This window comes from Mobula hypostoma, chromosome 3 (genome assembly GCF_963921235.1).
Source record: "Mobula hypostoma chromosome 3, sMobHyp1.1, whole genome shotgun sequence".
Lineage (NCBI taxonomy): Eukaryota > Metazoa > Chordata > Chondrichthyes > Myliobatiformes > Myliobatidae > Mobula > Mobula hypostoma.
Genome location: NC_086099.1, coordinates 170,357,039 through 170,372,918, shown reverse-complemented (window position 1 = coordinate 170,372,918; position 15,880 = coordinate 170,357,039). Strand labels below are relative to the sequence as shown.

Here is a 15,880-nt window from a genome sequence, read left to right as displayed (position 1 = left end):
CATACAACTTAATTACATAAATGTTGTGACTCTATAAGATGCCAAGCGGAAGTTAATCAGGTCCAGTCTGTATATTGTTCTTACCTTTCCAGAGTGGGTTAATCTGCATCAGTTTTTCATAAAAATGCATAAGATACTTATTCTTCAGATCATGAACAAGATTATAAACTAATTACAATTCATTTTTCAACTAAGAATCTCCATGGGTTTTTTTTTACAAAGTTGAAAATAAGAAATGGGGCAGGTTTCTGCACAATTCGACAATTTCATGTTTAACAGTATTAGAGGATAGTCCTGCAAAGAAGTTTTTGTTTATGTCACTGTGCATTACTAAAGTCTTCACTCTTATCTTGGTAAAACTTATTTAATATTAAGGACTGTTTAACCAAATTCACATTATTTCTTTTAGGGATAATATATCAATGGATATTACCTGTGATCTCTACAATTGGAACTTGCATCTTTTTAATAACCATTTGGATGTAAGTGTCTGCCATTACGAAAACATCAGAAATGTTTTAAAACAGCGGTCCCCAATTACCGGGTCGCGGACCGGTACCGGGATGCAAAGCATGAGCCACCGGGCTCTGAGGAAATGATATGAGTCAGCTGCACCTTTCCTCATTCCCTGTCACGCACTGCTGAACTTGAACATAGGGTTGCCACCTGTCCCGTATTTGCCGGGACATCCCGTATATTGGGCTAAATTGGTTTGTCCCATACAGGACCACCCTTGTCCCGTATTTCTCCCACTAAGGTAGAGCGTTCCTTTGAAACCTTCCATGCCGAAATGGCGTAAAGCGAAGAAGCAATTACCATTAATTTATATGGGAAAATTTTTTGAGCGTTCCCAGACCCAAAAAATAATCTGCCAAATCATACCAACTAACACATAAAACCAAAAATAACACTAACATATAGTAAAAGCAGGAATGATGTGATAAATACACAGCCCAGATAAAGTAGAAATAATGTATGTGTAGTATAGTCAGGAAAATTAAGCCAAAACCGATTTGTGAAAAAAATATTGGCAAGTACACGCATGCGCACGTCATACAAGCGCACACAGGTGCCCGCGCAAGGCTTCATGGTCATGGTAGTCTTTCCTGGGGTAAACGCAAGCATCCTGGGATTTGACTGCTACTTTTGTCCCTTATTTGGGAGTGAGAAAGTTGGCAACCCTAACTGTAAAAGACATGCTGAGGTGAGTTTAACCCTACTTGAACACAGCCCCCTCCCCCGCACCCCCCCGTGATCGGCCAGTCCGCAAGAATATCATCAATATTAAACCGGTCTGCAGTGCAAAAAAGGTTGGGGATCCCTGTTTTAAAATGCTGTCTATAACTGAAACAATCTCGTAATTGGAGTATAATTAGATCTTCATTTTCTACACAGTATGTTAGGAGTGGAATGGTGGAGGAATAGGGCCTGGATCCTCAGTTTGGGTAATGAAAATATCCACAGGGTAATTGCAACTGTTCACAATTTTGAAGACCATAACTAAGTTTGCTGATGATACTAAATTGAGTGGAGAAACAAATTGTGCAGAGAATGTAGATAGCCTGCAGAGAGATATAGATTTGATTAAGTGTGTGGGCAATGGTCTGGAAGATGGAGTACAACATTGGTAAATATGAGTTCATGCATTTTGGAAGAAAAAAATAAACAATCAGATTATTATTTAAATGGTGACAAATTGTATCATGCTATTTTGCAGAAAGACTTGGGAGTGGGAGTGTGTATGCATGAATTGCAAAAGGGTGATTTTCAGCTGCACAAGATATTAAAGATGCAAATAGAATATTAGCTTTCATTGCTAGAAGGATTTAACATAAGAGTGTGGGGGTTATGCTATAGTGTACTGGTGAGGCCACAACTGGAGTACTGTGTGTAGTTCCGGTCTCTTGACTTGAGGAAAGATATACTGGCTTTGGAGGTGATACACTGAATGTTCACCAGGTGGATTCTGGAAATGAGGGAGTTAGCCTTTGAGAAGAAATTGAGTCACCTGGGACCATACTGACTGGAATTCAGAAGAATGAAAGGGTATTTTATGTGAAATTTTGAAAGGGATAGATAATATAGGGGCCAGAACATAGTGTTCACTGGTGAGTGAGACTAGAACTATGGAACATAGCTTCAAGATTCGGGAAATTCATTTTTTCCCAGCGAGTAGTAAATTTGTGGAATTCTCTGTCTAGGGAAGCAAGTGGTAGTGGCTATCTCGACAAAAACATAGCTAACATAGTTAGATTTTTGCATAGTTGTAAAATTAAATGTTAGAGGGGAAAGGCATGCATGTGGCCTATTTCTACTCATATTTCTTATGTTGTTGTGAATGAACCAGTCGCTGAGTTGTTGTGCGGTGGTGTGGGCTGGACCGGGACGTCACGCGTTGATAAGGGAGGAAGAAGTAAGGTGGGGGGAGGGGATATTGGCTGATAGTGGATTCAGATTCTGATTCATTCATTGAAACGTACAGTGAGATATGTCATTTGCGTTAACAAACAGCATACCCAAGGATGTGCTGGGGGCAGCCTGCAAGTGTCGACACACATAGCATGCCCATGGAAGTGCAACACAAACAGTATAAACAAATCAAAACTAGACAACATCAGCAAAACAAGTCCTTTTTTTTCCCAAACCCTACACTCAGACACCCCAAACCACACACAGACAAACCTCCAGTCACAGGATGTGCCACTTCCAGGCCTCCTGAACTCTCAGACTGTCAGACATCAGGTTGTGCGAAAGCATTTGGACCAGTGCCTTGCGCAGGGAGGTAGTTGAAAATCGTATATGTGCTTGTTTGAATGGGTGCAGGAGTGTGGGGGCGTGTGCCGTTGGGGTAAATTGTCCCGTGATTAAGCTAGGGTTAAATTGAGGGGTTCTGGCAACATGGCTTGAAACAATATGCAGTTAAATTTCTATGCCTTCCAGCATATCATGATAGTACTGATTCTTGAGTAGAGCTATCCAGTTAGCTCAATGACCTGATCTTCCTCATTAAAAATCACAGACAGAACAAATATAGCACAGGAGGAGGATGTAATGAAACCAAATTTCCCTGGGGATCAATAAAGAATGATTATGACTATGTCAGAACCATCCCAGTTTTGTATTTAACTATCTAGCTAGACTGTTCAACTGTCCTTTCCTTGTATTCTTTCCCTTTAGCAGTTTATCCAATTTGCTTTTAAATACTACAGTTAAGTCTGTCTTCACTACCACCTAGGTAGTGCATTTCAAACCCTTACAACTTACTGCATAAAAAAAAGGCTGTTCCACATGTCCGTTTTACTTTATTTTGCCAATCGTGCATGTTCTTGTCCCCTAGTTCTTGACTTTTTTCAATAGGTACATTCACTGTCTGAGAAATGTATACAGTATACATCCTGAAGTTCTTTTTCTTTGCAAACATCCACAAAAACGGAGGAACGCCCCAAAGGATGAATGACAGTTAAACGTTAAAACCCCAAAGCCCCCTCCAGGTGCCCCATCCCACATACAAGCAGCAGCAAGGCAACCACCCTTTTCTACCAAGGGGAATAATTTGTCTCCAGCTGCTTTTCGTGGCTAACATGACTTTAAATGTCTTTATCTCCTCTTGCAACCTCATCTCTTACCAGGAGGAAAAACCCTAGATTCTACAGTCTCTTCTCCCTCCAAATTCTATGCACCACCCTCTCCGAAGTTATTTTCCTTTCATGTTCAAGTCCTTCCCTTGTCCGCTCTGTCCCTCGATTTGGTGTTCTTGTGCTACCTGTTTGTACAGACATTAGCACTATTTTTAGTGAAGCAGCTTTCAGTCACATACAATGTGAAAACTGTACAGAAATCTGAAGTTAGCAAGGAAAAAAGAGGGTGTGAATGCACGTCTGACCAGAAGTTTGAGAATGTACTGTCAACCAGAAACGGCACTGATTTATATTCACTTTATGCACAGGGTAATCAATGTGATTATGGCTGATTCGTATTCAAGCTTCATCTTCCTCCCTAATTCCATATCTGTATCTTGTAGATTCATATTTAAAATTACTAATTAAACTGACATTTATAGTTTCTCATGGGGAGAGTTCTACACTTTGAGTGAAATGTTTCCTAATTCCTCTTTGAATGGCTTATCATTTATTTTATGCTTATGCCCCCTTGACTTAAACATGGAATGGAATTTCTGTCTTTCTTCCTATCAATTTCCTTCAAAACCCAGAAATACTAATACACCATTTGATTCACCCAGGGAAAACTGTGCTAGTATTTAAATTCTCTCTTCATAATTTAACCCTTAAAGCCTGGGCAGATGCTTGTCGCATTTTTTCCAAGACCAATATATACATTATAAGAACTGATTGTGGTCTAATCAAGACTTTATGTAGCTGCAACGGAAGTTCATCAATAGGTCATAGAGTCATATAGAACCGAAGCAGGTTTGTAGCCCACCATGTCAACACCAGTAATCAAGTACTTATCTAATTCTATGATTTGGCATTCAAATGGTCATTTAGATAGGTCTTAAATGTTCTGAAAGCACCTACCACCAACCCAAGTGATGAGTTCCGGATTCCACCCTTCCTGAGATTTGTTGTAAACCACTTGTCCTTTACCCTGAACCCTGTGTCTTCACATTCTTGATCTTAGATATAATGGGTAACGCCATTCTGTCCTTTTTGATAATCATTGGAGTTTAGTGATCTGTAAATCTGCTTGCAACTCTACCATTCCTAGCTTTTCAGCGTTTATAGAATACTTAGATCTATCTTTTTTTGTGGAAAATGGATTAACTCACACTGAATTGGTCTATTTGTCAGTGTTGCAAGCAGTGCTGCCATAAGAAAGCAGCTTCCATCTTACAGGCCATGATGTTTTTTTGTTGCTGCCATTAGAAAGAAGGTACAGGAGCCTTGGGTCCCACACCACCAGGTTCAGGAGCAGTTATTGCCCATCAGCCATCAGACTGCTGAACTGGCATGGATAACTTCACTCACACAGGGCTGACCTGATTCCACAACCTATGGACTTACTGTACTTCCAAGGACTCTGCAAGTTGTGTTCTCAATAGTATCTATGTGCTGTATGAGTTTATTTATTTGTATTTTCTCAGTTTGTCTTCTTTTGCACATTGGTCGTCAGTCTTTGTATTTAGGTTTTCATTGATTGTATTGTATTTATTTGTTCTAATGTGAATGCCTACAAGAAAATGAATCTCAGGGTAATGTCTGGTAACATTTACACAATTTGATAATAAATTTACTTTAAACTTTAATCTATTATGCCTCCTTGTAAACTTATGTTCCTTCCTATTTCACATCTATCTTTATTCCGTCAGGTAATTTAGATATTGGGTTTCCATTGGGTTAGCTAATTTACTAATCAACATACTGAACTACTGAGGGTCCCGCGCAGACAGTTGTAGAGGCAACAACACATAAGTAGGGTCTTTAGCCTACTGAGTCCAGACAGTTATCAACCACCCATTTTACACTATAAGGCATCCGTTAGTCTTGTGAGACCATGGATCTGCACCTGGAAAGTCTTCACTCTCCAGGGCGCAGGCCTGGGTAAGGTTGTATAGAAGACCGGCAGTTGCCCATGATGCAAGTCTCCCCTCTCCATGACACCGATGTTGTCCAAGGGAAGGGCAAGGGCTGATTCAGCTTGGCACCAGTGTCGTCGCAGAGCACTGTGTGGTTAAGTGCCTTGCTCAAGGACACAACACGCTGCCTTGGCTGGGGATCTAACTCACAACCTTCAGATCACTAGTCCAATGCCTTAACCACTTGGCCACATGCCCACAGCATTTTACACTAGTGTTACTATAATCCCATTTTTTTTATTCTCTCCAATTTCTCATTGGCTTCACCCACTACCTCACCCCCCCCCACCCTCCCCCAAAATCCTATCTTCATGCTAGGGGCAATTTACAGTGGGCAGTGAACCTACCAGTATCAACCAACATCCATAACTTTCTGTTGTGGGGGGAAACCAGATTACCCAGAGGAGGTGCACATGGTTATAGGGGGTACATGGAAACTCCACACAGACAGCAAACAATAAGACAAAATGAATAAAGGTGAAACTAATATTTTATAGGTATCTTGAAGTGATGCAAATAACAGAAAGGAACAGTTAAATGAATAATAATTCATGGAGATACTACTATGCCCTTAGTGAGTTCTGTTATCAGAAGAAGATAAGAAATCAGAGCAGGAGTATGCCATGTGTCCTGCTGAGCGTGCGCCACCATTTGATAAGATTATGGCAATCTAGCTGTGGACTCAGCACCACCTACCTGACTTTTCCCCATAACCCCTAATTCTCCTGCCATGAAAAATCAATCTAACTGTGTCTTAAATGTATTTAGTGAGATAGCTTCCACTGTTTCCCTGCACAGATATTTCCACAGATTCACTCATCTCTGCAAAAAGCAGTTTGTTCTCATCTCCATCCTAAATCTAATCCCCATGTTTTAAGGCTATGTCCTCTAGTTCTAATCTCGCTCACCAGTGGAAACTACTTTCCTGCCCCTGTCTTATTTATCTCTTTAATAATTTTACGTAAGACTCCCTCTCATTCTTCTGAATTTCAGTTTGTATAGTTCCAGGTGATTCAATCTTTTCTCAGGGCTCAGTGACTCTCTCATCTCCAGAATCAGAATCAGGTTTAATATCACTGGCATATGTCATGAAGTACATTGCTTATGACTGACTATGGGCTGTTGTTGAAGAAGTCAAGGATCCAGTTGCAGAGGAAGGTACAGAGGATTGTTGATTAGTACTGGGGCTATGATTGTGTTGAATGCTGAGCTGTAATCAGTAAACAGCGGCCTGAAGCAGGTATTGCTATTGTCCAAGTGATCGAAGGCCAAGTGGAGCTAGTGTGACTGCATCTACTGTAGACCTATTGTGGTGATTGGCAGATTGCAACAGGTCCAGGTTCTTGCTTAGGCAGGAGTTGATTCTGGCTATGACCAACCTCTCAAAGCACTTCATGACCGCAGGTGTGCAATTGAGCTATAGTCATTGAGGCTGCTGTTCTTGGGCACTGGTGTGGTTGTTGCCCGTTTGAAGTAGGTGGGATCCCCCAGCTGCAGCAGTGAGAAATTGAAGATGACCTTGAGCACTGCAGCCAGTTGGTTGGTACAGGTTTTCAATACCCTAGCAAGTACACCATCAGGAACTGACACCTTGCAAGGGTTCATCCTCATGAAAGATGTTCTGGCCTCAACCTCTGACACAAAGGTTACAGGGTCACCAAATGGCACAGGCATTCACACAGGTGTAGTTTTATTCTTCCTTTCAAAGCATGCATAAAATACGGTCAGCTTACCTGGGAGTGAAGCATCAGAGCCGAGCATGATGTTGGGTTTCGCCTTTTAGGAAGTAGTAGCCTGCAAACCCTACCACAGCTTATTGTAAAGTTCTGTATCATTGGCCTTGAATGCCACATATCTAGTCCTCAGAAGACTCAAAATCTCTAGCTTCATCCGTGGCATTTGGTTTGAGTTGGTCCTGTATGTCCTCACAGGCACACACTCTTCCACACAGGTCTTGATGAAGTCGATGATAACTGTGGCATATTAATTCAGAACCAGCGATGAACCCCTGAATATTGTCCAGTACATTGACTCAAAGCAGTCCTGGAAGTGCTTCTCCACCTCCTTTGATCATACCTTCTTGATCCTCACCACTAGTGCCGTGGTCTTTAGTTTCTGCCTATACATAACTTGGTGAGCATCTGCTGCACCACCTCCAAAGTCAGTATATCTTTCCTCAAATAGGAAGACCAGAACTGCACACGGTACTCCAGGTGTGGCCTTATAAGTACTCCATACAGTTGCAGAATTATTTCCCTGCTCAAATTCAATCCTTCTAGCAATAAATGTCAACATTCCATTTACCTTCTTAATAACCTGTTGTGCTTGCAAAACATCTTTTGCAATTCATGCACAAGCACTCCCAAGTTTCTCTGTAGAACAGCAGACTGCAATTTTGCACCACTTAAATAATCATCTGATCTTTTATTTTTCCTTCCAAACTGATGACCTCACATTTACTAATATTGTATTCCATCTGCCAGACTCTTGTCCACACACTTACCCTATCTATATCTCACTGAAAACTCTCTGCATCCTTGGCACAATTTGCCTTTACACTCAATTTAGTGTCATCAGCAAACTTACTGTGGATACACAATACTCTGTCTTATCTTTCAAATCATTAATGTATGTCATTAACAGTTGCCGGCCTAGCACCGACCCCTGTGGCTCTCAGCTAGACCCTGACCACGAATCAGAGAAGCACTGTTTATTTCCAACTCTTTGCCTTCTATTGGTTAACCAATCCTCTATTCATGCTAATACATTACCCCAACTCTTTGTATCCTTATGTAATTGATGTCTTTTATGTGGCACCTTATCAGATAACTTCCTCTATCCACTGAGCTCATTATATCCTCAAAGAACTCCATTAAGTTTGTCAAAGGTGACCTTCATGAGTCCATGGTGTATCTGCCAGATGTCTACCTATTAACGATAGCTTCAAGCATTTTTCCCATTTAAAACATTTTATTTAGTTTAATTGTTGGATAAAAATTGGTAATAATGTAATAATGGAAGGCAGACTGGATGGAACTTCAGCAAAATGAAAACACTCCCAAATTTTGCATCATTATAATCCTGTAGAATATGTATATAACACTGAAGCTTAGTAAAGAAAGGTTCTGAGGCACCAATTTTTTTTTTGTGATTTCATTTTGGTAAACATTAAACCTGTTGAATATCACTTTGACTTTCATTCTATGAACAGGAGAAATTCTGTTCTCTTTAGTGAGAAGGAGACAGTTTCAGCTAACCAGAACAAAATACTTTGGATGCTGAAATGTTACCACCACCACTCCCACAATAACTTTAAATGAACAGTTTCAATCACCAAATTTTCCTTATCAATCAGTTGTTTTGATAAAGTTGCATAAGATAAAGTATCAAACAAAATAATGCAGAGGCTGAAACATTACCATCAACACTCCCCCAATAACTGTCTCAATTACTGAATTTTCCTGATAAATTAGTTGTTTTGATAAAACTGCAGAAGGTAAAGTATCAATTCCTGTAGAATAGCATGAACACCAATGTAAGAGTTGCATTAGCAAGTTATAATTTATAATTATATCATACATTTGAATTTAAATTTAAAAGAAATGCTGGAAATGCTTAGATGTACAAGCACCATCTGCGAAAAGTAAAACAGAATTTATATTTCATGTTGGTACCCTTCATTAGAATGAATGTTCTGATCATTGTATTGCAATTCTTGAGCTATTTATGTTCATTTTACAGAGTATGTCGGAAGTATTGCAAAACACCAATGAAGGGGAAATACGTTCAGGTAAAGGAGGAAGACGTAAAAGAAGAGGTGAAAACACTAGCAAATATTATTAAAAGTGTTGACTTATTGGAACAGAAAAGCAAGTTAAGGCCTTCACAATTTATTGTTAGGCATTCTCCAAAACATGGAGTAGAATTCTCAGATGAACAGTGCATTGGTTTACTTAGTGATACAGATACTGACACATGCAGGACCTTTGACACTTTGAAGTCCGATGAAACTGCATGCCCAGAGAGCAGTATGGAGGAATGCATTTCTCCATACACATCAGATGATTCCTGCTTTACATCAAGAAGTTCAACTCCTCAAAATCTAGAAGCAATCTTCAGGCATGGAAGGTAGTTCATAAACTTCGTGCCAAAATCTGTACCGATGTGAAATCTCACATCAATAGTCTGTAAACTGCAGGCTGCATATTGTTCTTTGAGGATGTACTGTAGATAATGCTAAATATAAAAAAAGAGATAGAAGAAAGAATGTCATATCATCTTAAGGTGTTTATTTAAAATTTTAAATGCTTTAATTCATCAATGTTAACAAAATGGTTTAAATTATACTGTATACATAGGGAAACATACACATGGGAATAAAGTTCATATATTCTGATATAGTAAAGATTGTTTTCTTTTTACTGTAAAACACTTTATTTGATGAGATTTCCTTAACTGCTTAATTTGTGTAGATTATTAAGCATTCAAGAGAGCATGATCATTTTCAGGAATTTTAAGTTTCTTATTATATTTTGAGTTTGAAATAGTTACTCTATTTGAGGTTTAAAATTACATGTCTTTTCCAGTCTATAACATCTCCATTTTTAAAATATTGGAAGCATGACAATTTAAGTCACTAAAATAAAAGATTGAAATGCGTTTTATGAAATAATTCATTTCGATTTTGAGGCAAAACAATCAACATGGCAGCGCGACGCAGCACGCGCGGCCATTCTGAATTGATATTGATATGTGTTAACTAGGAGGTCGTGCACAATCCTGATTTGATGGAGACAGCCATGAGAAGCACGGACGAACACCTGGAGAAACTTCTGAAATGCCCGCTTTGCTGCCGCTGCTACTGTGCGATCGAGAACCTCCGGAGGGGAAGACCCCAAATCCTCAGCTTTGCCTATTGCCTGTTGCCGGGGCCAGGGTTGAAGCGCTCGGCAGAGATGGTGCTCAGTGCTCGGTGTCGGAGAGCTGGTCGGAGGCTCGGAGTTTTTCGGACGGACTTGGAGTCGGACTGTGGTCGGATGCTTCCAGGATGCTGCAATGGCAAGTTTGCGGTGCTGGAGGTTCACCATTTGCATGAGATGATGGGACTTTCGAGAGACTTTGAGACTTTTACCGTGCCCATGGTCTGTTCTTATCAAATTACGTTATTGCTTTGCACTGTTGTAACTATATGTTACAATGATGTGGTTTTTGTCAGTTTTAAAGTAGGTTTGTCATGTGTTTCTGTGATATCATTCTGGAAAAACATTGTATCATTTCTTAATGCATGCATTACTAAATGACAATAAAAGAGGACTGTGAGTCCTCATAATCTAATCTAATCTAATCTAATCTAACATTGTCTTCAGTTTAACGAAAGTTTCCAAGTATAATTTTATATTTCATGAGGAATATTAATATAATACTATTCAACTATTTTCCAACATCTGTAGATTCTCTTGTATTTACTACTCAGCTTGATACTTTTTCACATGTATTTTAAATATTTATGTAAAATGAAATTAACAGCGAAGAAAACAACATGATGCCCTTTTAAAAATATCTAAGTAAGATAAAAATAGGAAATATCGAGTATGTTACATGATTAAAAGGAACTGAAATGGGCTTGAAAAGTTTGAAGTTTACAAACAAGATATGAACTGCTCAATGTCATATGACAAGTACAAATCACTATTTCTTACCATAGTCGTATTTAAGTACATCATCCTTAAAGCATACAGCAAGTTTTCCATATTAAGTGCATTTCTAAATATTGATTGATGAACATTCAGTTTCCTCATTTACTTATTACCTAAGAACTGCTGTAATTTTCTCTTCGTGGTGGAATGTGTGATAGCATTGCTGTAAAGTGGGGACTTATCTGCTTTAAGAGACAGTTTGGCATATCAGTTTAAAGACATGCCTTTAGATATCCAGAGATGTTTACTTGATTTGAAAAATTGAATACTCTAAAATTTTAAATAATTTTATCTCATATTGAAATATACAGTGAAAAACTTGTCAATAATTCAATACTATCTGGACTCGGGGAAATAGTTAACCAAGTATTCAATATTGTTTATATTGTTAAGTTTTGATAGGTGTTATATCTTCAGTTGCAAATGCTTTTTAGTTATGGACTAGTCCTTGATATTCCTGAAACTCAGTGTGCTATTTAGTAGTTGGCAGGAATTCAAAATTTTAGAGCTTTTGGTTTCTTTTTCATACACTGGACAACAATTTTTTTTCTGAAGTGTAGCTTCCTCAGAATTTTTTTTAGTTTATGATAAACCGCTTGAAGCTGAACACAAATATAATGTCAGACTACCTTTATCACATCGGAATTTGGAGAAACAAGAAATTAACTTTCATTGAATATTAATTGCATAATGGTGCTGATGCTTTGCAATAGTTCAACTAAGCTAAAAATATTTTGTTGATAATTTTCATTCATATTCAATAACTCACTGAAGTGCCCAACAATAATCAGCCAGCATTGATGGATTCCAGTTGCCCTGATACCATTTCCCCATGACCGCAATGTCCCGGTGAAACCTTCCACCATGCTTGTCACTGAGAGTGTCAAGATTTGCAGGGAAGAAGTCTAAATGGGAATGCAGAAAATGAATGTTTAGTGACATGTTGTGCTTCATGGTTTTGTATGCTTGAAGTATGTTGTGAACCAACTGCATGTACTTTGGTGCTCTATTATTGCCAGGAAAATTTTCCACAACATCCTTTTGAATGCCTTCCTTCCAATTTTCTCCAGTCCCACTAGAAGTTATTTGAATTGCTGGTCATTGATGACCTGTTTGATTTTTGGACCAACAAAAATGCCTTCCTTAATCTTTGCATCAGTTATTCTGATTGAATTATGAACTGAAATAACAAATATAGGCAATTTTAAAAAATAGTGTGTGATAGGAAAATTTCAGAGTGATTTTCATGATCAGCAGCCCAAAATCCATAAGATATACCAAAAAGTACTCGAAGCATAACCTTTGTTGTCCAGTGTTATTAGAGAATGGCTCAATACAGCTTTGATTTTCATGCAATTATTGGAGAGGAAACTACTCTAATTGATCAGACAACTTATGTTATAATTCAATTTGATAGGATTTGTGCAGTGGTCTGTGAAGCCTTCAGCCACTGAACTCTGATTAAATCTTGCAGATGGACTAATTTGCAGAGATTGGAACATGAACTAGATAGCCAAATCTAGTGAATTTATGAATTAAATATAGAACATGGAACACCTACAGCACAATACAGGCCCTTTGGCCCACAATGCTGTGCTGAACATGTACTGACTTTAGAAATTACCTAGGGTTACCCACAGCCCTCTATTTTTCTAAGCTCCATGTATCTATCCAGGAGTCTTTTAAAAGACCCTATTGCTCTTTGACTTCATTAACTTTGCCTCCAACTTTCACCCTGCCCTCAAGTTTACCTGGTCCATTTCTGACACCTCCCTCCCCTTCCTTGATCTTTCTGACTCTATCTCTGGAGACAGCTTATCTACTGATGTCTACTATAAGCCTACGGACTCTCACAGCTACCTGGACTAGTCCTCTTCCCACCCTGTCTCTTGCAAAAATGCCATCCCCTTCTTGCAGTTCCTCCGTCTCCGCCACATCTGCTCTCAGGATGAGGCTTTTCATTCCAGAACGAAGGAGATGCCCTCCTTTTTTAAATAAAGGAGCTTCCATTCCTCCACTATCAACTCTGCTCTCAAACGCATCTCTCCTGTTTCACGCACATCTGCTCTCACCCCATTCTCCCGCCACCCCACTAGGAATAGGGTTCCCCTTGTCCTCACCTACAACCCCACCAGCCTCCGGGTCCAACATATAATTCTCCGTAACTTCCGCCACCTCCATCGGGATCCCACCACTAAGCACAACTTTCCCTCCCCATCTCCGTCTGCTTTCCGCAGGGATTGCTCCCTACGCAACTCCCTTGTCCATTCGTCCCCCCATCCCTTCCCACCGATCTCCCTCCTGGCACTTAACCTTGTGAGCGGAGCAAGTGCTACCCCTGCCCTTACACTCCATCCCTTACCACCATTCAGGGCCCCAGATAGTCCTTCCAGGTGAGGTGACACTTCACCTGTGAGTCGGCTGGGGTGATATACTGCAGCCAGTGCTTCCGATGCAGCCTTCTATATATTGGCGAGACCCGGCATAGGCTGGGAGACTGTTTTGCTGAACACCTACGCTCTGTCCACCAGAGAAAGCAGGATCTCCCAGTGGCCACACATTTTAATTCCACGTCCAATTCCCATTCTGATATGTCTATCCACGGCCTCCTCTACTGTAAAGATGAAGCCACACTCAGGTTGGAGGAACAACACCTTATATTCCGTCTGGGTAGCCTCCAATCTGATGGCATGAACATTGACTTCTCTAACTTCCATTAATGCTCCACCTCCCCTTCATACCCCATCTGTGTTTTTTTCTGTCTCTTTTTTCTCCCTCTGTCCCTCTCACTATAACTCCTTGCCCATGCTTTGGGTTTTTCTCTCCCTCCCCCTTTCTTTCTCCCAAGACCTCCCATCCCATGATCTTTTCATATCTCTTTTGCCAATCAACTTTCCAGCTCTTAACTCCATCCCTCCCCCTCCTGTCTTCTCCTATCATTTCTGATCTCCCCCTCTCCCTCCCACTTTCAAATCTCTTACTATCTCTTCTTTCAGTTAGTCTTGACAAAGGGTCTCGGCCCAAAACGTCGACTGTACCTCTTCCTATAAATGCTGCCTGACCTGCTGCGTTCACCAGCATTTTTTGTGTGTGTTGCTATTGTATCCACCTCCACCACAGTTGCTGGCAGCCCATTCCATGCACTCAACACTCTCTGTATAAAAAACTTACCCCTGACATCTCCTCTGTACCTACTTCCAAGCAACTTAAAACTGTGCTCTCTCATGTTAGCCCTGGGAAAAAGTCTCTGAGTATCCACACGGTCAATGCCTCTCATCATCTTATACATCTCTATCAGGTCACCTCTCATCCTCCATTGCTCCAAGGAGAAAAGGCCAAGTTCACTCAACCTATTCTCGTAAGGTATGCTCCCCAATCAGGCAACATCCTTGTAAATCTCCTCTGCCCCTTTCTATAGTTTCCACATCCTTCCTGTTGTGAGGTAACCAGAATTGAACACAGTACTTCAAGTGGGGTCTGACCAGGGTTCTGTACATCTGTAATATTACCTATTGGCTCTAGAATTCAATCCCACAGTTGATGAAGGCCAATGCACTTAATGCACTTCTTAACGACATGGTCAACCTGTGCAGCAGCTTTGAGTGTCCTATGGATACGGACCCCAAGATCCCTCTGATCCTCCACGCTGCCAAGAGTCTGACCATTAATACTATATTCTGCCATCATATTTGACCTACCAAAATGAATCACCTCACACTTATCTGGGTTGAACTCCAACTGCCACTTCTTAGCCCAGTTTTGCATCCTATCAATGTCCCACTGTAACTTCTGACAGCCCTCCACACTATCCACAACACCCCAACATTTATGTCATCAGCAAATTTACTTACCCATCCCTCCACCTCCTCATCCAGGTCATTTATAAAAATCACAAAGAGTAGAGGTCCCAGAACGGACCCCTGTGGCACACCACTGGTCACCAACCTCCACACAGAATATGACCCATCTACAACCATTCTTTGCCTTCTGTGGGCAAGCTGGTTCTGGATCCACAAAGCAAGGACCCCTTGGATCCCATGCCTCCTTACTTTCTCGATAAGCCTTGCATGGGGTATCTTGTCAAATGCTTTCCTAAAATCCATATACACTACATCTACTGCTCTACCTTTGTCGATGTGTTTAGTCATGTCCTCAAAAAATTCACTCAGGCTCGTAAGACAGAACCTGCCTTTGACAAAGCCATGCTGACTATTCCTAATCGGATAATGCCTCTCCAAATGTTCATAAATCCTGCCTTTCAGGATCTTCTCCATCAACTTACCAACCACTGAAGTAAGACTCACTGGTCTATAATTTCCTGGGCTATCTCTACTCCCTTTCTTGAATAAGGGAACAACATCTGCAACCCTCCAATCCTCTAGAAACTCTCCTGTCCGCATTGATGATGGAAGGATCATAGCCAGAGGCTCAGCAATCTCCTCCCCCGCCTCCCACAGTAGCCTGCGGTATACCTCATCCAGTCCCGGTGACTTATCCAACTTGATGCTTTCCAAAAGCTCCAGCACATCCTCTTTCCTAATGTCTATATGCTCAAGCTTTTCAATCCACTGTAAGTCATTCCTACAATTGC

The 15,880-nt window shown here is 40.5% G+C and overlaps 1 protein-coding gene across 1 annotated transcript in view; it reads left to right on the top strand.

Annotated features, from left to right (window-relative positions):
- Positions 1-9,725, top strand: part of LOC134343756 (zona pellucida-binding protein 2-like) — an 80,824-nt gene extending 71,099 nt beyond the window's left edge. The window contains exons 9-10 of the mRNA XM_063042497.1: positions 410-482; positions 9,335-9,725. Coding sequence (XP_062898567.1) covers positions 410-482; positions 9,335-9,725 — 464 coding nt within the window. The remainder of the gene's footprint in view (positions 1-409; positions 483-9,334) is intronic.
- Positions 9,726-15,880: the final 6,155 nt, after the last annotated feature.